At 34.8% G+C, this 26,830-nt stretch overlaps 1 protein-coding gene across 1 annotated transcript in view; it reads left to right on the top strand.

Moving 5' to 3' along the window:
- LOC138700238 (succinate dehydrogenase [ubiquinone] flavoprotein subunit, mitochondrial-like) overlaps window positions 1-9,600 on the top strand; it is a 33,658-nt gene extending 24,058 nt beyond the window's left edge. Inside the window, exons 7-10 of the mRNA XM_069826715.1 lie at window positions 1,124-1,517; window positions 5,471-5,806; window positions 7,922-8,035; window positions 8,121-9,600. Coding sequence (XP_069682816.1) covers window positions 1,124-1,517; window positions 5,471-5,806; window positions 7,922-8,035; window positions 8,121-8,207 — 931 coding nt within the window. The 3' untranslated portion in view covers window positions 8,208-9,600. The remainder of the gene's footprint in view (window positions 1-1,123; window positions 1,518-5,470; window positions 5,807-7,921; window positions 8,036-8,120) is intronic.
- Window positions 9,601-26,830: the final 17,230 nt, after the last annotated feature.

Here is a 26,830-nt window from a genome sequence, read left to right as displayed (position 1 = left end):
CACCTATTATAACTTTTTTGTTTGGATAGGTATTGGAATTTTTGTTTTTAAGTGTTATGTTAGAATGAGGGGCTAACATGAGTGTGCATGTAACTACATTATAGTACAAGATACACGTGATGTCATCAATTTTTCAAATAGTACTACATTCTTTAATCATGTTACATTGATTATACACATTAAGACGAGTTCACAATGTTATAATGTTATGCTTTGAGAGTCACAGAAGATGTTCCAAATGGTGATCATTCACATTAATGCACATTTGAAGTCTTTCCCCGAAAGACCCTATGACTGCCCGGTATGTTGCTGGCTGAATGTACACACAAGCCTGTCGAATGCATCTGGTGTTGTCAGAATGTTCTGGTACACTCTGTCCTTTACAGTTCTTCACAGGAAGAAGTCAAGTGGCGACAGGTCCGGAGAACGTGCAGGCCACTGTACGTGGATTGTGGCGTCGACAGTTGTGGTTTGTTTACATGTTCAGACAGCAAACATACAACACACGACGTGTACGGACATAAGTGTTCTTTCGTTTTGTGTAAGTTAATGCACAAGATGAATGGGGCACCACAACAAACGGCACATTCTGATAGAATTCATATTGAATTTTGTTGTTGTTATTGATTGGGAAGGTTACATTGTGATACTTTTTGAACTCGTCTTAATGTATGTAATCAATGTAACATGATTAAAGTATGTAGTGCTATTTGAAAAATTAATGACGTCACGTGTATCTTGTATCATAATGTAGTTACATGCACCAAATCTCTACGCTCATATTAGCCCCTCATTCTAATATAACTCTCAAAAATAAAAATTCCAATACCTATTCAAACAAAGTTACAATAGGTGCACAAGATAAATAGGACACTCTGTACATTGCGCATTTCTACCCCTTGCTGCCCGAGGTATTATAATAATGATAATGATAATAATAGGAAAATGGGAGAAAAATAGGGAGCCACAATATTCTATATAAAGAATTGGTAAAGTATTGAGGAAAATTAAACTAGTTAACACAGGATAATCGATCTCATGAATGAAAATGGAACATGTCGCCTTGCTTGTGCAGATAGATGATTGATTCATGTAAGATACATGTAAACTCTACTTGTTGCAGAGGTTGTGGACCAGAGAAGGATCACGTATACTTGCAGCTGCATCATCTACCACCAGAGCAATTGGCAAGCAGATTGCCTGGCATCTCAGAGACAGCCATGATCTTTGCTGGTGTGGATGTAACACGTGAACCAATTCCTGTTCTGCCAACTGTGCATTATAACATGGGTGGTGTGCCTACGAATTACAGAGGACAAGTGCTTACTGTCTCTGGAGGAAAAGACAAAGTTGTGCCTGGGCTTTATGCTTGTGGTGAAGCAGCTTGCTCTTCTGTACATGGTGCTAATCGACTTGGTGCAAACTCACTGCTTGATCTTGTTGTTTTTGGACGAGCTTGTGCAAAGACTATTGCTGAAGAGCATAAACCTGGTGAATCCATTGGTGCTCTGAAACCAGTGAGTATTTTATAATCAGTAATATCTTACGACTAAATTAATAACACTATCACTCAGTGGCGGCTGGTGAGGCATTCTGGTGGTGGTGCCAAAAATGAAAATAGGTTGTAAGCTAATCACCCTAGTTTACATTATGTTAAATAAAACACATTAATTAAACCAGCTATTTTACCAGGTGTGCAGTTAATAATGAATATAGTTACAATAACATTTCCGAAACTAATAACGAAATTTACAGATAGGTCTACAGATAATGTAAAACTTTCACAGTATTGTTAGTCAAATACAAATAATTTTTATAACTAGTAAAATTACTGGCAAAAACGCACGACATGAACAATGATATAGATAATAAATGAACACGTTTGCACTTCATTTAACAGGTCGATGAATCCAAGGCAGCAGCCTGAATAACACATGTTCATGTCCTGCACAGATCTCGTGTATCGTTAATAAAAGCATCAATACTAGCAACAGTGTAGCGATATTTAGTTGCCGCGAAATAAAACAAATCTTACACAACATTAACAAATAGTGTTACATAATATGAAAAAAAAAAAATCTTTCTAAAAAGAACCAGGACTATCTCTGCATTTAATATAGTTAAATTGATAATAATTTACACATTCCAATCCAAGTTGTGTGCATTAGTTTTGAATTGGCAACATTACATTAAGATTTCGCGCGGAATTGTAACTTGTATTTTCGTGCAAGTCTCTGCTTGATGGTTGCCTGCCTAACGTCTCCAACAACCCTGCCATCTAGCGAAATTTCTGCATTACTGCATTCTACTAGGCGGAATGTTAACTACCGAGTCAAATTGAATTCGGCTCAAAGTCTGCCATAAGAAACGCATATAAACTAGAATCAGTAGTCTTTTGTACATTGTTATATGGACATAGACAGTGCCACACCGAACTGGCTCCAACGTTCGGAGAAACACTGCAAGAGTGCGTCCCGATCTGTGCGCGCACTCGTTCAGATGAAATACAAATAAAATGTGTATAAATAAACTATTGCAACTGTTTTTTAGGATATTATTTTCTGTTTGTTTCATTGGTGGTGCCATGGCACACTGGCACTACCCCAAAAGCCGCCCCTGCTATCACTAATAATTATTATTTAAGTAGTTAAATATTTGCATTTGATTTAACAATGTTAGAGTTACATAAATTATTCATTCGATTTATTGAATATTACCGGTATGTGATTCGAAGCTCCATAAAATTATCTGAAGTGATATTTAAGAGAAAATCTCACTGAAAAAAATTAAGGTACAATTAGGAACGTCCTTCAAATAGTGGCTGAACAGGGGATATAAAACATTGAGAACAAAAAAAATCTAACAAAAACAATATGATTATTATGCAAATCTAGTTTTTCAGGTAATGCTCCCTGTAAAGTCGATTTGAATAATTTCAAGGGAAAAATTGTTTCAGGGCCGGGTATCGATCCCGGGACCTCTGGTTGAATGTACCAGCACTCTACCAACTGAACTATCCAGGAACTCCACCTGACACTGTCTCAGTTTTTCTCTTTATATCGAGTTATGTGGATATAAAGGGAAAAATTGAGATGGCGTTGGGTGGAGTTCCTGGGTAGCTCAGTTGGTAGAGCACTGGTACATTCAACCAGAGGTCCCGGGATTGATACCCGGCCCCGGAACAATTTTTCCCTTGAAATTATTCAATATGATTATTGTTATATACCATCACAATTTTCAAGCTGTCACTACACCAACTTTTCATAATGTGTACTGTGATTCTGAAAAATTGTTGTTGATTTGTGAATAATAATTGGATGGATGCGTGGATTTTAGGTGAAGAGTGGGACTAACCCATAGGCCACTAACAAGTGGACCTATTGTGGTACCTTCAGATTTCGACATGGACCTGTAAATTTTCTCTGGAGTTCCCTCATTCAGAGGCGAGGTCCTTTTACATGCTATAAATCTACTATAGGGGACCCCCTGTTTTATTTTTCTTCCGAAATAAGATCTGCTATGGATTTGGAATGTACACAACAAATTGATGTTTAAAAGAAACCTTTATAGCGAATTTTAGTAGTAACTGTGTACTTAGTAAATTTCCAGTTATTTTATATGTATACTATCGTCATAAAAACCTTTTCTCTGTTTCTCTTTGTAGTTATGAGGTGAGAATTTTTGTCTTGAATATTTCACTTCTTCAATTAATTGGAATTAATTTTGATCATAGAGCTTTAGATTTTTTTTTGTAAGTTACATTTGAAAATATGTGTTTTAGAATCATATGTGCTTTCCTTTTTGTTGTCATTGGATAAATCGTGGAGTAGGCCTACTGCTGTAGTTAGCAGTTGGAATGTCAGACATATTCTGATAATAGAGATGAATGATAATTCTGTTCATGAGAACAGATTTAATTTCCTCATTTTATTCTCTCACTGTCCCCTCGTCAAATCCTTAATTGTCCCACAATGTCACAGACATACTTGGAGTATATTAAGTGCAATGAAAATATTACTGTCAAAGAAATCATATAGTTCGGGCATGGTGTGAAATTATTGCAACATAACATGCAATATGTGATGAAACAAGTCTTGTTTTATTTATACATCTTCAAGTGGCATGTGTTTTAGTTCTACTTCTTTACACTGTCCTTCAGAAACCAGGGATGTCGAATAGATGATATTATTTAAAATAATTAACTTGCCTTGTAAACCACATACTTTTTTTTTTTGTTATATGTGTGTTTATCGTACGATACCTATTAAACAGGAATTTTGTGAAAAAAATTTGTGGTAATGCTCGTCATATACTTGATGAGTTGTAATGTGAATAAAGTATCAATCAATCTTCTTAATGTATCCAGCTGTTTGCTGACAACATAAAGTCCACTATGTTGTTTTTCACGAGAAATGAGGGGTATTTTGATCGGTGTTCATTATAGATGCGTGTTGCTAGTAGCCAGAGTTGGGGTGTAGTCAATATATACTGCAGGGCTGTGTCTTCTGCAACTGGTACTGATGATTTTAATTTACTTCTTTTGTGGTTAAGAATGGACAGTATAGAAGAATGTGTTCCAGATCTTCATCATGATTATTACACCACATACAAGTAGGATTATCAGAAATGTGAAATAGGTGTAGGTACAATTGAGTGACAATGTGAATTGTTCTGGCTCTTGTTAAAAATGTTTGAACATGTCTGGGCAAGTTTTTGTACATTTCCAGGTCATTTTGTTTCTTTTATACAGACTGTAAAATTTTTCCTTTGTCAGAAGAGAGCCAATTGTTGATCCATAGGTTTGTAAAATGAGACTTTATTGAAGCAAAAGCTTTGGATAGAGATATCACTTGAAGAGGTCTTAGTTGCAAATATGTTGCCTGTTTTGCAATATTATCGACTTTGTGAATAAAGTATATTTTCGTGAAAAATTCGACTGAAAACAAAGAGCACATAGGCTACATTACTTGCTCTGTATGTTAAACAGCTTGCAAATAATTTATGTGGAATTTTGTGCCTTAAAAATTTTTGTTTGAAGATCTTTTCTATTTGATGCATATTTTTGTAGCTGAAGTAAAATACTGAGCAATTTTGTGAGGGGGTTGGGGTAACACGCGCGCACACACACGCAAGCACGCACTCATATTTGTGTTATAAGATCAGGAAGAAAATTAAGATCAATTTTCAAGCAAATCATTTTCGAAAGAGTCTTGTTAATTTTCAAGTACAAATTTAGATTTGCTATGTGATTAATTTTCGGGAACTTGATTCTTAAATGTTAAATATGAACATAATCTATGCAGTAGTTGTATTCAGACACATGTCAAAAACCAATTTTCAATGTCATAAATGGCGAAAAGTTGTGTTTATGTGAAGATTTTGAAATGACGTGTTCTTCACAGCATCAGAGTTGTTCCTCTATACTCCATGTAAAGAGAATGCAAAAATGCATCATACTCATTGTTCACAGAATGCTGGTGAAGAATCTGTTGCAAATTTGGACCGCTTACGACATGCAAACGGCCCCCTTCCTACAGCTGCATTACGACTTACTATGCAGAAAACAATGCAAACCCATGCGGCTGTGTTCAGGACAGCAGAAACCTTACAGGAGGGTGTAAAGAAAATGCAGGGGCTGTACAAGAAGATGGACGATTTGAAGGTGTCTGATCGAAGTCTGGTATGGAACTCAGACTTAGTAGAGACATTGGAGCTTCAGAATGTCATGCTGAATGCTATGCAAACCATAGTAGGAGCTGAGAACAGGAAGGAGTCACGTGGTGCCCATGCGCGTGAAGATTTTAAGGTATATATGCGTCATATTTTTGTTAAAATTTCAGGACACACAGTGTGGTTGTTTTTTGTGCTCAAAAAATACAGTAAATCTTTAGAATTAAAACTTTATTTTAAGTTAATAATGTAGATAATTGTTTAGTAAACTTTGGTGTTAATAGGAGAGATATAATTATACATGAACAGTATATTAACGTTTCAGGCGTGTGTCTTCATGATATTAAATAGAATTAATGTTAATGGTTCCATGGATAACATTTACCAATTTACAAGCCATATGAAAGTTATTAAACTTTTTAAAACTACAGTAATTGTTCTTTTATTGGATTGAATAACTTAATAGAATCTGATAGAAAATGTGTATTTTTTATAATTTATCAGTTAAAACTACACTCGACATTCATATTTTCAACAGTTATTGAGTAATGCACTTGCAAAATAATACACAATAGGTATATAGTAGATCATGATGAACTTTCTTTGTATGACGAATGTGAAAGATGAACATCTTGTCTTCATATCTTTATTTTACACTTAATATGTCAGTCATGTTGCAGCAGTATACCTGTCTGTAAGATTCTAAATTTGTATATACCGGTAATTACAGTTTACATTATGATGTGATGAAGTTTTGTAATTGTTAATTTATATTGTGTTGAACTAAGTATTTAAATATACAATAGTGCAAATACATTTAAATAAACCAATCCCTGATCATCAGTGTTTATACAGGGTTAGTTAAAAGTCCCGTACCATATACTAAGAACTCAATAATGGTATTATCGAGTTTTTTCTACTTCTGGTTAAACCGGAAGTAATTCCAACTCTCGTATTTTAAATGGAACACCCAATATATTTTTTTATTTTTAAATAGTGCTCATTAAGAGCTTTTCAAGAAGTGCCCACACTCGATACTTGTGTATAAATTCAGTGTTGCTAAGTCAAGAAAACAGAAAAGTGTATCGAATATTAAAATAATAAAATATTCCTTCCTTAACAAAAACAAAACAAAGCTAGCTCACCTTCTAAATGATGTGTTCAAAGTGGTAGTCCTCAGCTGCTTTACAATGTGTCACTCGATCATAGAAACCATTTAAGGAATGATGTAACCAGGCTTTAGGAATATCTTGCACCACTTCCATTTTTATTTAGCAATACTGAATTTGTACAGAAGTATCAAGTGTGGGTACCGTACTTTTTGAAAAGCTCTTAATGAGCTTTACTCAAAAATAAAAAAAATATATTGGGTGTTCCATTTAAAATAAGAGACTTGAAGTTACTTCCGGTTAAACCGGAAATAGAAAAAAGTCGGTAATACCATTATTGAGTTCTTAGAATATGGTTATCCTCACATACCAAGTTTCATATCACTGAACCTTATACTTCAAAAGTTATTTAGGTGGTGCATTTATTATTTTAATATTCTATACACTTTTCTGTTTTCTTGACTCAGCAACACTGAATTTGTACAGAAGTATCAAGTGTGGGTAATTTTTGAAAAGCTCTTAATGAGCTTTATTCAAAAATAAAAAAATATATATTGGGTGTTCCATTTAAAATAAGAGAGTTGGAGTTACTTCCGGTTAAACCGAAAGTAGAAAAAACTCCCTAATACCATTATTGAGTTCTTAGTATATGGTTATCCCCACATACTAAGTTTCATGTCACTGAACCACATGCTTCAAAAGTTATTTAGGTGGTGCGGGACTTTTAACTAACCTTGTATATAGTTTTCATTGTTATTATGTTTTATGAATTGGTAAATGATGCAGCAAGTGTTATAACTTTGGAAGGGTTTAGAGTATAGGGACCATATCAGACGAAAATCTCCGTTTTGTTATTATTTAATTATCATATCTTCAACCGAAACTGCTTGAAGTAGTTTACGTATTAGCATTCTTTGAAAGACAAAGTTTGTTTTATGATTTAATACTAAAAAAAAAAATTGGACTATTATAGATGTATGGAACATTAATGTACAATGTGGTAGTAGGTCTATAATTAGTATTAATGTATAATGTGATAATGCTTTATTTTAATAATGAAAGCATGCAACTTGTGTGTGTACATAAGAAGTAAGAAAATTTTAGATTATAGTGTATATAATTGTGTCGTGTTTGTTATACAGGATCGAATTGACGAATATGATTATTCAAAACCAACCGAATCACAAACAAAACGCCCATTCGAACAGCACTGGAGAAAACACACATTGACAACCATCAATGTCAAGACTGGTGATGTAAGTAGATTTGCTTTATGTGAAGGATTTTCTTAAATGATACCTTTGTTGAGGATGAAATAATAATTGTGATTTATTTTTGTAGGTTCAAATTACATTCAGACCAGTCATCGATACCACATTGAATGCACAGGAATGTTCGACAGTTCCACCTGCCATTCGTTCATATTAAGAATGTTTATACATCTTTTTGTATTAGATATGCGTTTCACTTGCTTAACTTCGTAAAAGTTGTCTTAAATTAGACACTTAACTGAAAAAAAATGCCGTGTTTGTCATCTAGAACTTGGTTCTTGTTATGATATTCACATAATGTATTCAGAGTAATTGCAATATTGAAGACCATCAGGAATAGTAAAGGCACCAGTACTAAATATATATTTAATAGTTACATTTAGTTACGTGAATGTGCAGTGAAGTTAATTTTTTTGCTTTTGTAGAAGTTTCAAAAGGTTCTGGTTGTACTACATCATTCTGTGGAATTTAAGTTCGTGTCTTACAATAAAAGCTTTAGATATGAATAACAGCTGGAATAATGCAGGACTGTTATAAGTATTTCAGAACTTGTAGAACTCGTCAGCAACCAGCAGAATAATATTTGCAGTATAAGAGGATGATTTCACTTCCTACATGTGTTCAGATATCGCAGGAACTTTCATTTGCTATGTATAACTATTACATGTATGTTTAACTCTGCACATAGGTTTAGTTCTCATTGTATGTCTCACAACTTTTTATTTCCTTCTTTTGTTAGTTTGTGTACGTTAGATAGTATAAACAGAATTTGTGTTAGTATTTTATCACCCACAGCATGATCACATAATTATAAGAAACTCAAACATGTGCAATCAATAATTAATTATACGTACTTACTTTCCACTGATAATCAGAGGTGAGAAAAAATATGGTTTGAACATTGGATGTAGTATATATAAGAGGCGCGTTATTATTAATTTTTTTCATCAAATAAGCAGTACAAAAATACTTACTTCAGATACATGAACATTTTTAGTTTGTTTTCTTTCAGTTAAAAAAAAACCTCGTCTTCCATCATTGCATTTTTTTTTTTTTTGCAATAGGTGCTTGTTTGAATGCTTTTAAAACATGCCAAAATTACTTTACTTCTAAAGTTTGATTGCTGATTGTTTTTAAATACTATTCTTTTTTTCACCTCTGATTGAACTGAAATATTACATTGTACATAATACAATTCTTGAATAATTAAAAGTGAGAAGAGATTCCATTAAATTCATTTTATTTAATTCTATTTAACCACAACTGTCCCATCGAAATTGTGATACTTAGTGTGAAATATTACATTATGTAAATATACAAAAGAAGGATGAATACGCAACAAATGTGTCTGGGTTTTATTTACTGCATATCTGTTTATCATAATAAGAAAGGATACAATCTGATTTGAATGTCAGTATTCCAATGTACATGATTAGTAGAAAAATAGTTTACTTACTCATGAATATATTGCTGACTTGCATTTGTTGAGACATTTTTTTAGATTTTGCCTGTATTAGATGGACAAATAAATTTATAGCATTATGTATGAATTTATTGAATTTATGTTTTTACTCCTAATTTACAGGGATAGTATCGAAATAGTATTATCATTCACTTTACTGTTATGACCAGATAGCAGATCCCATACACTTTAGCAACCATGTACTCATGCATGAACTATACAATTCCTTAAGTAAGTCATACTAACAAGCTTCAAATGTAAACAATGATGTCAAAGCGCTGTGTTTGTACAGTCAGGTACTGATGAAAAATGTTATGTACCTTACGAGGTACCATCCTCTTCGTTGCTTTCGATGCGGGAATCACAGTAAAGAACCGTGTACATTTGTAAATTTTCTTTGATTGTCACTTAATAGTACATTATGCAACGAGCCTATAATGGTAGTAATTAAGACGCGAGTATGTTTATGAAACGAGCGCAAGCGAGTTTCATAATTTTCATATAAGAGTCGTAATTACAATTATAGGCAAGTTTCATACGACTTTTTATTATCGACCATATTTCTAACTTGAAATTATTCATAAGTATTCATATTATTCTTATCTGACTGGGGAGCGGAAGTGACCTTGTGCAATCTCGTAAATTGTGAGATGTGCGCAGACGCGAAAGTATTGATTTTTTCCGAGGAACAAATATCATTGACCTTGATATAATCTAGAGAGTAAAATGAACATTAATCTTGATATAACGTTGAAATTGATTTAGACATTGAAAAACGAGATGACAAATTGAATTTATTTGAATATTATTTACAATTAACGCTAATTATTATAGTAACAGAACATAACCTTCTGCGACAGTATTGGATTTCCAGCCTCTGTGACGTTTCGCTAGTTGTCTTTCGATTGCATATCCAAGAAACATCGATACTTGCGCTTTCATATTGCTTTCTGATTGGTGGAAAACCTGAGCTTTAATGAGGTCCATTAAAGGGCTGCTACCAGGTGTATAAGTACTACATTTCGGCATGGTCGAGCATAAACAGTTTTATACTAGGAGAAAGTTCTTTCGACATCACAGGACGTTAATGTTGCATATGAGTAATAGGATTAATTTTCAGTTATTTGTTCTTGTTTAATAAGTTTATTTCTTACATCACGCATCACTGAAAACCCACTATTTTATTGGCAATACCATACAATTTCTTTTTTGCTCATTCGGCAGCTGGTCCACCCTCTGTAAAACTTCAGTCATTAATAAACTTTTCTACCATGCATTTTTGTAGGTGACTGAATACCCACAATCACATTGTGCTAGTAGTTTCTTCAATCGAAACCCACATTTCATTACCACTCACATGTTCTCTAATTTTGTTTACAGTTTCTTTATAACAACAGGATAAAAAGTTCTTATGTAGTGTGGACTCATCTGGGATGTTGTGATTTGTGTATTTTTCAAGAAATCCTCGAAAATATGAATTGAGTTTATTGAAAGATATATTAGCACTCACCATTATATCTCATAAGTCTTCGTTAACATTTAATTGCACATTTGATTGTGACAAACATTTAGCCGTTCTAGGGACGTCTTCATTTGATTTAAGCTCGGTATGTTTCTATTTTGCACACATTACTCAAAATTGTTTCTTTGTTTATTGTAAGAACGTCACATCAATATTACTCATCTAACCTTAGCAATTCAAATCGAATGGAACTCTTTAATTTCGGCATTGTAATTTTTAACTACAGTAAAGTCCAGTTCCCATGGTGCTTGTTTCTGTGATGGATTCCAAGCTGGGAGCGCTGTGTGTTTGCTTGCTGGAAATAATGCGCTCTGTTGGGTAGCTTGCTGGATTTCGAGATTAGGTTGCTTGCTATTTTTTGTGTTGCAGGCTGGAACCAAAGATGATGATATAGTATTATCACCGCTGAAACCTTGTCGCCATGTTCGTTGTTTTCCAACTAACTCTGTTTTTTTTTTTTTTTTCTATATTCCTTAGTTTCTAAGAAACAGCAATTAAATATCAGACTTAAGCCATTTTACACTTTTGGTTTAATTACCTTATTACGACATTTACTATTGTTAATGTAGGACTTTAGTTGTTTTCCACTCACGGTTTAGTTTCTTTTTGATCATGAGTGTTGGCAACAGATGATTTTCCAATTTGAAATGTGAAAAGAGCCAGCTGTGTGTGAACAGCAACCAGCTATAGTCGCGACGCTGTTATTCCCGGCGTGACTCCTGCTCTTTGCTTATGTCTTAGGAAGTGAAGGCTCTATAAAGTCTAGGTAGGTAGTATCATTCGCCATTTTTGTTCTTTCATTGCCAAGCTACCATACGAGGAATCTATTTGCCATACCGTTAAACATTATCATGTCGTAGCTCCTATGATAATAAATAAAATGCACTGTAATTCAGCAAATAATTGAGCGTTCGTGTGCTTTCTGCAAACGCCAACGAAAGAGCCAAAATGGCGGGCGATTATATTAAGTATTTATCGAGCCTTAAGAAATTAATAACGTCTTCATCAGCGAATCACAAAACGCACACGTTTAAATGTACTGACCTGCAATGCAATTGGCTGCCGGAAATTAGAGCGACGGGACTATAGTAACAAACATGGGAGCCGTTGGCATACCCATCAGAGCAGCAAGCTTGCTGGCCAGCAAGGAAACAAGCACTGTGGGAACTGGGCTTAAGTTAATTATGCCCAGACCACTTAATAATAAGAGTACAACATATCAAAACACATTTGCACTAACTATAAGATAGACCCACTTGTATAGCAAGTATTAGTTAAAATGAGACTGAAGGTTGGAGTTATGAACTGGAGTATACCTACCTGGTGTCCCTAGACTGACGTCACCAGTTACATATGCCAAAACTCGGTAACTTCATTGCTCCTTAAAGGTGTATTGGATCCAGTGTCTAGTTATGACTCATCTCGAAAGCTTCCATCCGATATTTCCTCCTTTTCAGTTCCTTCCCAATTTATTCCTTTGCTTTCTTATGTTCACCTGTATTTTTGGTCGTCCTGAAGGTTTTTTTTAGTTGTTTTATTGATAAAATTTGTATTATTTTGCCATGTCCAAACTATTGTAATCTTTTATGTTTAGTCAATACAGGTTTTCCGCTTTGCAGCATAATTTTTATTCTATTTCTTACAATGCATCAGTGCATTGGAAAGAAAACAACTTATACTTAACACATTAAAATTCATGTGAAATTCGCCGTTGTGTTGTTTTTCTTCTAGAGAAGTTAGCATTGAGTAATATGGTAGTTAATACAAACTTTTTTTCTATTTCAGGCTGTTGTTGACATCTCTAGGAATTAGTTGGAATTAACGAGAAATTTACAGTTGTCTCCGAACATTTCGTATATTTTTATTAATATTTTTCTGAAAATTAGATAAATTAGAGTACTGAAATCGATCAAAGTATCTGAAAACCAAATGTGATGGGATTACAAAAAATGGAGCGTGATTCAAATTTTACAGATGTGGGAAACAAGAAAGAGAGCATAACTTTGGTAAGCATAATGCAAATAACTTTTGTGCGAGATCGTGCGTATTTGCTTGGTTTCTGCACAAAACCAATCCGCGGAAAGTCTAAAATTCCACATTCAGTATTCCCAGCCTAACACACATAACAATTTCCCTCTTCTTACTGCTTAAGTGACATATTGATTTTACTACTTTAGGTTTTTAACATATTATTTTTAGAGATGTTCAATATAGTAATAATTATAAATTGGAAACTTACCACTGCAATTTCACCTAAATTGCACTGTTAATTATTGTTTTTAAATATTTGCAAAAATTAAGTAAACTCTACAACTCTACTAAAGTTACTGCATTCGTGATGCAAGTAACATTAAGGAAGCTGTGAAAAAATCAAGATTCCAGACTCATCATAGACTGGGGGAAAAAAAAAAAGACACGTATATCACGGCCTGCTGGAGTATAGTAAACACAGAAAACATTTTAAAGCAACATTGTTGAAGATCGATATTTTTGTTTTGCAAATTTGCCGTCATTGAACAGAAACCAAGATGGAGATTTCATTGCAACTAATTAGAAATCCCTCTTTCAGGTATGTAATAAACGATCTTCGCACAAAATAATGTACGATACACGAGCGGTACTTTTTCTTTCAATTCTCGGAAATTAAAAAAGCTCAACTACGTTTCGTTTTTCCAAACTTTTCCTCGAACATGAAGACTTCAACATACCGCTCTTGTAACGCATATTACTATTTACTATACATTACATTTTTTGTCATAGATGCAAATTCTGACTATTGAAGCTAAAGTGAAAATAGTTCAAAGACTTCGAACAGTCCTCACATTTTCTTCACAACTTCACATTTGGAAGAGAAATGTTCTGAAATGTATTTATTATTGGAACATTCATTTTCGGCATAAAGAAGAATACTGTATTAAGTTAAGAGAATCTGGTCTGAGTCGTGAATTCAATTAGTCCGGGAGCATACTGCATCGAACATTCTGTCTTGGACCGATTCATGTGATGGTCAATGCACGAATTCTTATGAGGCTGCAGCATACTGCAGTCTAATCTACATTCGTCCGAAGCAGTGTACTGCAGCTCGTAAGTAGAGTGCGGATGTTGATGAAAAGTCATCTTATTTTTCACATTAGGACGATGCCTATTAGTATAGAAATCCTTTGTATGTTAATATCAACGTAAAAATTTAATTTCTTATATTGCATTTTTCGACGTTTTTGAACTAATATGTCATTTTTATATTTTTTCGGCATTTTTTGGTCATTTTTAATACTTTGAAAAACTTTTAGATCATTTGGAATGCATTTTACTTCCTTCTTTACCGATAGGTCTGTTAAATCTTTTTCTAAGCAATTAGGTCAGTAGTAATTACCTACTGAATAAGTGAATAACAGTGAAGTTTGAGTTTTATAGTTTGAAACAAACTGTAAAGACCATCCCTCATTCCACTGAAGACTTCACCTCACACAACGAAAGTAATATAAAATGCTTGATAACAGCTTAGTTTAAGTGAGGGCTTTGACCGCTACTATTGTTTTGTCGATACGAGAGTGTCTTTAGAATTTATGTTTGGAAGGGGAGAAACTTTCACAGTGTCCTGGACAAGATATTTTCGTGATCACAATGGCATTGATGATGATGATAATAATAATGGAATTAATGACCAGTGAGTTGGCATCGAGTATTACCATGCTATAGTCCACACCTGTGGAGTAACGGCTAGCGCATCTGGCCGCGAAACCAGGTGACCTGGGTTCGAATACTGGTTGGGGCAAGTTACCTGGTTGAGGTTTTCCCTCAACCCAATATGAGCAAATGCTGGGTAACTATCGGTGCTGGACCCCAGATTCATTTCACCGGCATTATCACTTTCACTTCATTCAGATCCTAAATAACCTGAGATGTTGATACAGCGTCGTAAAATAACCAACTAAAAAAAAACATGCTATATAATTATGTAATTAACATTAATATAAACATTTCAGACATGTCTTCGGAAATTTTCATTCCTTTATTGTCTAATACGGGGAAATTGAAGAACCCCGAGGAAAACTCCCGACTCCAAGTATTGCTATACGGATTTTTCCCAGTCCAGGCTGGAACTTGAACCGGACTGCCTGCATGATAGGCCTCAGCCATTGCAGAGGATTATAGTACGTACAGATGCATGAACGCGCGAATAACTACCTCCTAAAGCTTTATTTTTATTAAAGAATTTGTTTAGTACAACTATTCGTAGTTTTAATAACAGTGATTCGAAAATCGGTTACTTTTATAAATGGGGTAGTTATAATACCGGCATCAATACTGAAGAATGTCAGTGTAAGACATTATCTTCTATCAATATAATCAATGACAATGTAAGAAATAATCATATCAATAAATTAATCGATGATAAATATTAGTGAAAATAATAAACTATTGTATCTCTTGAGTATAGTAAAGTAGAGGTGATATTGGCATTTCTACTGGAAGATAAAAAAAAATGCTAAAGAACTACTTGTTAATACAGTTTTAAATTCAGATGTTATTAGTTGCTATGCAAAAATAAAGTATGCGGACTTTGGTTTATGAAAGAAAGACTGTTTACCTACTCCAGCTAAAGGACATCATTAAATCAGATGACCCCATGAGCCTGGGGAAATAAAAGGTCAGTACTTAGTTTGCCACCCAAGGCTCTTAACTGGAAAGATAAGTTCGTGAAATAAAGCAGAACAGCCATTCTGCGTTCTTTTCTGTATCATTTGCAAGTTATTTTGGTATCATAGAAGTCATTCGGGTCGTAGACAACTTGAAGCAGTTATGACATGTAACAAATAAAATTGATAGTCTGTTAATATTATTTTTTTTAACCACAGTAAGATAAACTGATATTTTTATTAGGCCTCAGTTATGAGTTTAAATCGTAAACGTAATGATGCTATAAGTGAAATACATGAATATATCGAAAGAATTGAACTTATGTTTTCATAGCTACAAGAAGGAATGCATTCCCAAAGTCACAGATCTACATTTAAATCTTTGCAACTTGTTTTGCAGAATTAGCTAAGTAGACCTTTCTTTTATATCTGTCGTGTAGTAATAGATAAAATGAATGATTGATAACAAAAACCGGACAAGTCCAAAATACTAATTTTTCAGAAAAAAAACTGCCCCTCACGTTTCTCATACAATGTAATAATCTGACATATTTTATACAGGTATCTCATATATCTCCCAACTTTGGTAAAAAGTTTCACTGTTCTCTTTTATATGGTTTTTTGGAAAAAAAAAAACATTTGAAGGTATCCACTTTTTTGCAGAAAATTATATATGTACAGTCATTAATTGAGAAAAAGTACAGTCATATTTTCAACTGTATCACCATACAAATACTTTATAAGTGTTTTATTAAATTAAAAACTTAATGTTGAAATGATATCCTGAACAAGAAAAGCAATATTGTTACCGGTATGTATATTTTTCTCTTTCTAAATTTGTCTCCTTCAGTCTTTGAATTTTTGGCATGTCAGGTAACCTACATCAAGTAGGTACCGAAAAATAATTATTTTAATAACAACACAATAAACTATACTGTATAAAAAAATATATCTATTTTTTTTATTATTATAGCTGTTTTCACATGTCTTGGAATCAGTTTCCCAACATGATTTATATATTCTTCACCTTTAACTTTGGCATTTCTTATTTTATCTTCCTTCAGTTCTTTCCTCTTTTCTTTGGCCATTGCGTATTTGGATTTATTTCATTTTGATGATCATTCATTTGTAAATAACATCTACAGTAACAGCTAATACGGTAATGAAACAAAAGAATTCAACATTAATGCCATCTATCTTCATTATATTTTCTAACAAGAACCGGGTAAGTTTGTAACTTGTCTGTCTTTTGCTATAAAGACGTTGAACTAATCTGCTTTTTGAGAAATGCTACCATTTTCAAACAGTCATTTCAATGGCACAAATCCTGTTTTTGTACAAACTTATTATGTCAGTAGATGCCGCTTGAATTGAAGTGAAGAGAACTGTACTATGCTCAAAATTTGAATTTTTGGACTTGTCCGTCTTTTTGCTATCAACCCTTCAAATGTAGTAATCACTTCCATATACAATGTTGAATATTGCACTTTTTCTTCATTTACCTTAATTTAATCAAGAGTGATGCTGGGATAATCTTAATTCAGATTGCGACCTTCTTTTCACTGTATTAAAATTTTAACACACATTAATGAGCAGTTTCTCATCTGATCCATATAATCCAATAAATACAGGAGGTAGCATTAGAATTAATAATGATTACGAACTTAAATTAACTCAGATAAATGTGCAGAAAAATATTTATTTCTTAATATTAATGAATTTATGTATCTAATAAAGTAATGGTAGATAAAAAAGATGTGACGATTATTCTTGTAGTGACAGTGATACTTGAGTAATAGTAGCGATAATATATGTTTAGGAAGCCATAATCAAAATGGATATAATTGTTTTTTTGCTTTTCAACATTTGGCTATTTGCTAGTGTATGCCTTTAATGCTGACCCTAGAGCTTAGGTCTATATTACACTTTCAAATTTCTGTGTCACAGAAATAAAATCTGTGATTGAGAAGAAAGAAAATAGCAGACATTAAGTACACATGGTCTGTGAAAACCACAAAACTTTTAATATCACATTATGAGTCATATGAAATGTTTTATAATCCATTATTAAATACCGTACTTGGTATATATAGGAGTTCACATCATATTGAAGTTCTCTCAGTAAAGTTTGATGGATTCCTTTTGTATCTTTTCTCCCCTCTCTAAACTTATCGGCTTAGAGTGTAAACCTGCTAACTAACAAAAAGGAAATTTTACAAGGGAAACAAAAAACTGAGTATAAATTAACTCTGAAACTTTATCACCTGTACTTTGGATTTGGTCCTAAAGTTTCAGAGTTAATTTACTTATACTCAGTTTTTTGAATAATTTTGAGGGAAAAATTGTTCCGGGGCCGGGCATCGAACCCAGGACCTTTGGTTAAACGTACCAACGCTCTACCAACTGAGCTACCCGGGAACTCTGCCCGACACCGATCCAACTTTTCCCTCTATTTCCACAGACCTCAAAGTGGGCTGACAACTGTCAAGCAACCAACATTGAGTGCACACTAACTCTGTGTGACTTAAATTGTGGTTTTTTGTTTCCCTTGTAAAATTTTCTTTTTGTTGGTAAGCAGGTTTACACTCTAAGCCGACAAAATACATATTTTCTTCGATTTTTTCCTTAGTATTAATGCAAAAACCATTACTGCATATTTTACAGTTACAAAAAGCATAGAACTATTGTGGATCCATTATTAGAACTGTGATGAAAGATATGATCAAAGTTTTGACATAGTGTAATATAGTCAAAATCTTACATTTGATGATATATATTTGATCAAAAATTTTATCATATTCTGTGACACAGAATTTTGATAGTGTAATATAGGCCTTAAGTTGTTCAGTAGGACCTGATGATGCTTTATATATAAAAAGCGAAAAGTTTGTCCAAATTAAAAACATATAATGTAAAGTGTAAAACTATTGTATCACCCACTTGGAATGATAAGTATAGACTGAAATATTGTTAAGATTTGTTTTACAATATTGACCAAATGCACCAGACATCACAAGACTAAAATTATAATGTTCGAATTCCTGTGGCATAGTCCAAATTCCTTTTTCCAAGATTTTTAATGAATTTGAGCCGAAGCTTGTTTTGTTATCCATCATGTAAAAAACTTAGCAATTTCATTCTGAAATTTCACCCAACACTGGTAGCCTAACACTAATGTTATGTTTGTTATCCACTTCACACAGCCTCTAATTGAGTAATAATATTGAACTTGACGTCATATTTATGTCTATCCTTTCAATATCTACCAATTGGTAGACAAACTTATCAAACCGTAGGACACTGTTAACTGTTGTTCTAATATATTACAGTACAGTTGCATTCGGTAACAGTGACGTGACTTTTTCAAAACTGGATCTATTGAATGTTACAAGGGTATAAAATTGAACTCATTAATTCAGCAGACTTACTAAAACATTTTTTATGTGAAAATAGCTAGCGTTTTTCATTCGGTTGCTAAGCTGAATCCATTTATACCATATTCTTGGAAAATTTAAGTGGGCACTTATTCGGTAAAAATGTCCATTACTATTTCTGTTATATTCTATGTGCATCTTGCTCTTTAGCAATCTGCAACATAGCATTATAGGAAGAAGAAATAAAGTTAGTATATTATCGTGTTTCTTTCATTTTACTGCTCTTCTTTTTGACGTGTAACTATTATGTATGTATACTGAGCCTGTGAACCACCTCCGTTGGGGACAGTTTGAATAAATAAATAAATAAATATGTATTATATCAGGATATTACTAGTGGTTAGCAGAATTACAGCATGATGATGACTAGTGGTTTGAGCAGTGAATGTTGCTTTTATTTTCTTGCTTGCTTTATTACTAGAGACCAGATTCTTATGTAATTACATATTGCATTCCTTTACTTGTAGACTACCGTAAAACGGGGAGACTTGATATGCTGGAGGGACGTGATACGTTTTGTAAGTTGATGTTTCTAGTCACCCCGTTTTATATGCTGGGAGACTTGATACGATTTGTAGGTTGATGCTTCGAAACGAAACGTCAACCTACAAAACGTATCGGGTCACCCCCCAGCGTATCAAATGACCCCATTTTACTGTACTGAAAATTACGAATGTCGGCGATTTGTGGTTCTGATATAGTTATAGTTGAGTTTCATTTTACATATTTTTACATATTCTTAGTAATATTACATATTTTACATATTACGTAAAGAATGTAACATTTTTACACATATCTAGGCAATTATTGAGTTTTTAATTTTTTTTTATTAAATTCTTTTTATTTTTCAGAGTAAATTCATGAATTTTTTTTTCATATATACAGACGTGGACAAATTACTAGACTAAATTAATTCTATGTGCAACGAAGCTGTATTTATCGGAGAAATAATGAACAAAAATGTATTTTGCACAGATATAATGAATAGAAAATTGAGTCTTGAGGTTACTAATATTTTGTGAACATTCCCTTATTCTTTATTAACACGTTGATTTTGTCAGGGATGCTGGAAACAAAGTTGACACTTTTTTTGAATATCAGCATCATTTAGCCAGATATCAGACAGTGCTTAAATGAGTCCATGTTTTGTTGTAAGCCTCTTTTTGTTCACTTTCTTCTTCAGTATAGATCACAGATTTTCAATTTCGTTCATGTCCGGTCTTCTTGCAGGCCATAGGAGAATATCTTCTGCAATATATAATTAAAACACCAGTGGTACCAACACAGAAAAATATATTTAACCTTTGAAAAAATATACCAGAAGATACAAACAATCATATTTACAACAATAGAGACTTTGTGAATTATACTGATAATTGATATGACGAATTATATTATGTTTCCAAGAAAACGTTTTAGTCTAATAAAATTTGTCCACGTCTGTACTTGGACATATGTCTTAACGTCCCTGTCCAATTACTCCGATTGGAGGGCCCGGAACTGACGTCGTTATGTTTTATTCACAACTCTAGAAAATACTTCAATTTCTAAAGCTGGCTTAAGAGAATAGTTCTTTTATAAATAAAATAAAAAAAAAAACAAACATAAAACTAGGGATTCCAACTCTTTGTAAAACATTGTAGTTCAGGGTGCCTCAACTCTACACATTTGCCCTAATGCTTTCTCAGTATCTGGGATGGTCAGGTGCGCCGGTCATAATATGTTACAAATTGAAAGTCGGCTATTATTAATATGAGAATTGCGCACAAATGTGCAATTACGACAAGGGTGTCACTGTTCACCAGCGTAAAGTAGGCTATTAGCGAGGGGTTTGGGTCGGGTGTCAGGCAAATCAAAATACCATTTTGTGTGTCAAAGAAAAATATTTTTCTAGGAAATCTTAAAGCACAAGAAAAAATACATAAATTGTGACAGAGACAAGTTGTATTTGCGAACTATACAATGAGGTGGAAATGGCAAGTCACTTTCTAGGCTATATCCTCTCACTTCGACCAGTTAAATTGTGACGACATTTTTGTGAATTTAATGCATTAATAAACAATGATTTTAAATTACATATTTTATTAATACTACATATTTAATTACATGTTTTCCCGGTATTTACTACATTTTAATGTACATATTTTGCACTTTCACATTACATAAAAATCCGGGGCCTATTTATTACGATATTCATTAAAAGTTCAAGTTCTTCACTTTAAGACTATGCTAATATGATTCTCATCAAGCAGTTACCTATCTACCCTACAATTATTTGAAATCACACATCCACCAACCGCATAAACATTCCACGCAGTTATAGGGATTATGTGAATCCCCTGCTATCTTTTATACCGAGAAGTATTTTTTTACATTGTGTTCGCAGTAGTAAATAGAGAAAATGTAACAGTAACATTAATAAAAATATCTACCGGTACAATTTTATGTTGACATAGTAACTATTATAACGTCATATGAATTTCGTTGTTCTTATGAGACCGCCGAGTTAGCTCAGTGGTAGCGCGTCTGCCTCCAGACTAGCCGACCCAGGTTCGATTCCCGGCAGGTTCAGAAATTTCTACCTCGGCACAACTTCTAATCACTAAATTCTGCACCAATATGCCTGGGTTAAATCTCAAATCTCTCCGCAGTGCATATGAAGATAAGGCATATGTCACTGTTGATAGTGATTCGTCCGTCACACAGGGACGTTAAGCCTGGCGGCCCCTTGGTGCTATTCAACAGTAGTAGGCTACAGGCCGACACCGGGTTTCCCCTTCTCCCTTCCTCATCATCATCACTCATTCCATACACTCACCCTAGTACACGACGTAACGATGTACTCGTACAGCGTAGCCTGCCGAAATGGTGTGCAACTAGAAAATGGGTCACAGTCCTGCCATCTATCCGCAGTATATGGAACCCAAATCACGTAAAGTGAAGTAGGTAGGCTTTAGGTACATATACAGAGTATTGCAAAATTCCATACTCAAACTTATGGGGATGATAGAGGAGCCCAAAACAAAGATTTTTTGTTATATAACCATAGGTCGGAAACCAATAGTTACGTCAGTCGTCACCTTCGAACGCAGACAAGAGTTACGACAGTCATCTTCGAACGCATCTCTGCTCATCACAAATACGTCACAATTAGCAGACTGCATACAGATTTTATGTGGCACATTCGGTGAACATTGGATTGGCCGGGGTGGGCCCATTGTATGACCTGCTCGTTCTCCTGACCTCAACCCACTCGATTTTTTTTTTGTGTGGGGACATTTAAAGAGTTTATTGTATGAAACGCCAATTGTGTCAGTAGAGAACCTCGTTGCTCGGATTCTTGTAGTTGCCGATCACTTACAACCTACCATGGAGTATTCCAACGTATGAGAGGCGCATTATCACGTCGTTGTACATCATGTCTTGAAGCAGGAGGCCGCACGTTTGAACAATACCTGTAAACAAAATGTCACCATAACCATTTTCAGTAGTTACCACACTCTCAATGTCCGTCAGCAATATCTGCGTTCGAAGATGACGACTGACGTAACTATTGCTTTCCGACCTATGGTTATATAACAAAAATCTTTGTTTTGGGCTCCTCTGTCATCCCTAGAAGTTTGAGTATGGAGTTTTGCAACACCCTGTATACATACGTTGTTCTTGTGGGGAGTGATGAAACACAGAAACTAGAAGCGAGGGAGATAACACAGACAAATCACAGTGCAGGTAACCTAGCTTAGGAAACGAATAACGGTCCTCTAGGAAATTAAGTAAGCATGTTAATACTGATTTATTTTTTAATGGAAGCCAATTCGTATTTCCCTTCATATTTACTCTCTTAGCTGCAATGCACACAGAGAAGACGTGGACAGGACATGGCTCGGACGTCGGGCGGAGACATGACGTGAGCAAAGCATACTGAAGAGTCAAGAGTCCTTGCGACACTTGCGCGTCGCACAGCTTTCGTAATGTCTTCTTCAGAAGATGAGGATACCCTGGCTGTCGTACAACTCTCTAATAGTTCAAACACAGATAAGATTTTGGGTTCATCCTTTGTGGTTGAAAAAACGAAGAAGTATATCATATTCGATGTGATGAAGGAATTAAACATATATCTGGACCGTTTCCAGACTTTTTATAGAATATCCCATCAATGCTTCTATACCATATTACACAAATTAATGGACAGTCTTAAAAAAGCTATAAATTGGAGACAGCCTATTTGTCCAGAGGAGAGGATTTTGATAACATTGAGGTAAACTAAACAAAACTCTTAATTTCCAGATATTTTATTTTTATATTACATAATACAAGAAACGTTTGAAACCCCATTTAAGGGAGATGATGGATGAAATTCCAATTTTCTAGAATTGTTTGGTTAGAGGTGTAAATTTTTAAACAAAACATTATATTAGGCTACTATAAGAATTGACATATTTATGTTACCGGTACTACCAGCCTAATATTTATTTTTACTTATTCCATTCTTTTGACAAAAGAAAGTTGCATAATTCAGAATGTATCTCCTTCTACAAATTACTGTTCTCCAACCAGGAGATCAACCGTGAAAGGAATGTGCTTACTATTGCGTCATCTATTGGAGCGAAGTAGATAGATAATATTACCGTTATAACATCAGTTTAAAAAACATGCGCTCTCCTGCATATGTTATTTCCTGTTTGGAGGGATTAAAAGACCAGGAGATTAACCGTGATCTAATTTTGTAACTAGGGTAGTATAAGTATGTGTGTATCAGTGTTATCGTTTGTGCTTTGAGAGTTAGCCAATGGAGATGCGTGTACTCACTTGTGTGACCTTATGACATCAACATTCATTCACAGCATTACCCCGCTGCGTCTCATTCCCCTGAGACTTTCTCCTGGTTGGAGTACAGTACAGCAACAGAATAGTAGCGCTACAGATGGTCTGAGTAATGGTTTCGCTGCTGGTGGCGGCCACTAAAAGTGGTGCTTCCCTTTGTGATAACAGGGATTAAATGGTAGGCCACTACAGCCCGATTATTTAATCCTGACAGCTCAGCGACGCGAAAGAGGGGAAGTAATAGGAGTAGTGGGGTGAGTTCCGGACTAGAGATAAGGGCAAGCGGTCGCTAAAGAATGCAGTACAGCTCAACTGTACTGGAAACACAACGCTATACCGCATGCGAGACATCCGATCCCTTTGACTGCAGGCAACAGACTAACCTGAACACCCCTTGGCGTAACTAAATGGACTCGCCTGACTCAGGCGCAGATCGCCGGCGACTGTCAGGACTAAATAATCATACTGTAATTTTAGTTGCGCGTCTGTGATGCTAACGGACGACTGTTGAACCACCAATTATGCTCTTCTATTTAAATACATTGTGAAGAGAAATTCTGTTCGATTCGATTCCGCTAAATGTGAGCGGGTCTTAAGCGATACATTTACAGAAAAGTGTGAGAAACACTGGTCTGAGATATACCTAGGACTCGCGTTGCGGAATGCGCGTTGGTTCGAGTCCACATGAAAAATGAATTTTCTCTCGAAGTTTCGGCTAGTGTATGGGACCGGTACCCATCCAGCATTCTGTTGAATTTTGGTATCTAATATAGGTATCGGTAGCGAAATCCCGTTTCAAAAACCAGCTCTAACGGATGGGGGCATTATCATGCTGACTACACGATACCTCCGCTCTAGCTGGACGATCGTTTACCCCTGCTGAGGTATGTGAACGTAAGACCATCGGCCATCTGGTCAGTCTTGGCCCTATATGGGTTGTCCGCGCCACGAATTTTTTATTTACAATATAAAACTTCTTCGGTCAAAACTTTTAGGACTTAAAATATCTATCGGAATTACTTTGGAAAGTTGACGCAATCCCATTGGAAACAGACTAAATCGCATCCTTCAAGGTTCTCTAAAAGTCAATATCTACACAATTACTGTAAGTTCTTATACTTCCAAGCAGAAGCGGGTTTGCCAATAGGCTAAATAAACGGGCCACAAAATTTAAGGGTGGCAAAATTTAGAAAAATTGAACTTGTCCGCAATGTTTAATAATTCGTTCAGCAAAAAGAAAGATGTTTAAGAACTGGTATATTGTAAATTTCAAGCCCCAATTCTTTCTTTCTTTCTTTCTTTCTTTCTTTCTTTCTTTCTTTCTTTCTTTCTTTCTTTTCTTCCTTCGTTCTTTCTTTATTTCTCTGAAAGTATGTCAGCACTACTCAGGACCCAGGCGATACAGAACAGATAGAATCAAATGACAAGGGACGTGCACTCAGTCTCGTGATAAGATCAATTTGTTCATTAACCCGTTGTTGGTCGACGTGATACTTGTAACGTCGTTGGTCGACATGTGAACGTCACTGTCACTTTAGTATTTTTTGTTGGTTGACGTAAAGTCTTCCCACTTTTATTCTGTATATACATATTTATTTACAATTTATTAGTATGTTGTATTTATTATAACTGTTGTACAAATTTTTCATAGTATTTTATCAATTTACAATACAATCTAACGAAGTTACAAGTTACAAATGATAAAACAATATCAACAATGGGGACGTTCGGTGTTAGTCCACACAAAGAATTTTCACCCAAATGAAATTTGACCCATGGACGATTGACGCACCGGAGAATGCACCCAAATAAATTGACCCAAGAGAAAATTAGAACAAAGAAAATTCACATAAATATATTACTTTTTTTTTTTTTAATTTCAGTTGATAATGCAATAATTTAGGTGGAACGAAGTTTTGAATGGTTTACGTATCTCCTGAAATGAAAAACTGTAGCCCTATTTCATTGCAGAAACCGAGTCTTGAGTGGATTTCTTCAGATTTGAAAGTAGTAACCACAGACACGCAAATATTCAACGACTCGTCCTTCGTCTCTTTGAATTCATACCTTTGTGAATATTTTGCAATCTTATATTTGTTTTTATATTTTCGTTTTTGTGGTTCTTTTACTGGGTTGTACGGGGTAGTGACGTGCATTCCATAACCTCTCCTACCCAAATCCTAACCCCACCTGCTCGTGGTGCAACCTGCTAATTAACTAACGGGGACTCTGGGGACCGAGTCATGGCGGTATAACCATTACATCTAGTACAGAGGAAATGCTGTACTCCCATGCCTGTCCAGAGGCTAAAGGTGGCAACCCCACCACTGGACTTACTTCCTCCAGGCTAGTAACCTGTTGGAAGGACATCTTCTTACTAAAAAGTCTCTACAAACACAGAACCTTGGGCAGACCGTTCAAGCATTGGCAAGAGACCGTAACGGGCCACTAGGCCCAATACATGCAAGGATGATGATGATGGTGATGATGATGATGATGGTGGTGGTGGTGGTGGTGGTGGTGGTGGTGGTGGTGGTAGTGTTGGTGGTGGTGGTAGTGGTTCTTTTACTCTTCGTCCTAGATCCAACTCCTGGATTTGAAGCTGTCCACTTGTTCTACTGGCGTGTTTAGAATTCATATGTTTACCTTCTTTATTTTTCTTCTTATAACCATGGTTTTAGTCTTGTTTGCATTTATCTTCATCCCATACTTCTTATAGCTTTCATTTAGCTCCAGTGGCATGTCTCCTCGTCTGCTAACAACGCCACATCATCAACATATCTTATGCGCTTTATTCTTGAAAATGAAATAGATATTCATATACATTTACACATTTCGGAATACAAATGTTACCATGGAAACGAATTGCTAAAAATGTATTTACTATGAAATGAACTA

The sequence above is a fragment of the Periplaneta americana genome, chromosome 5 (genome assembly GCF_040183065.1).
Source record: "Periplaneta americana isolate PAMFEO1 chromosome 5, P.americana_PAMFEO1_priV1, whole genome shotgun sequence".
NCBI lineage: Eukaryota > Metazoa > Arthropoda > Insecta > Blattodea > Blattidae > Periplaneta > Periplaneta americana.
The sequence above is the reverse complement of the archived record's forward strand: the minus strand, read 5'-3'. Positions and strand labels throughout refer to the sequence as shown.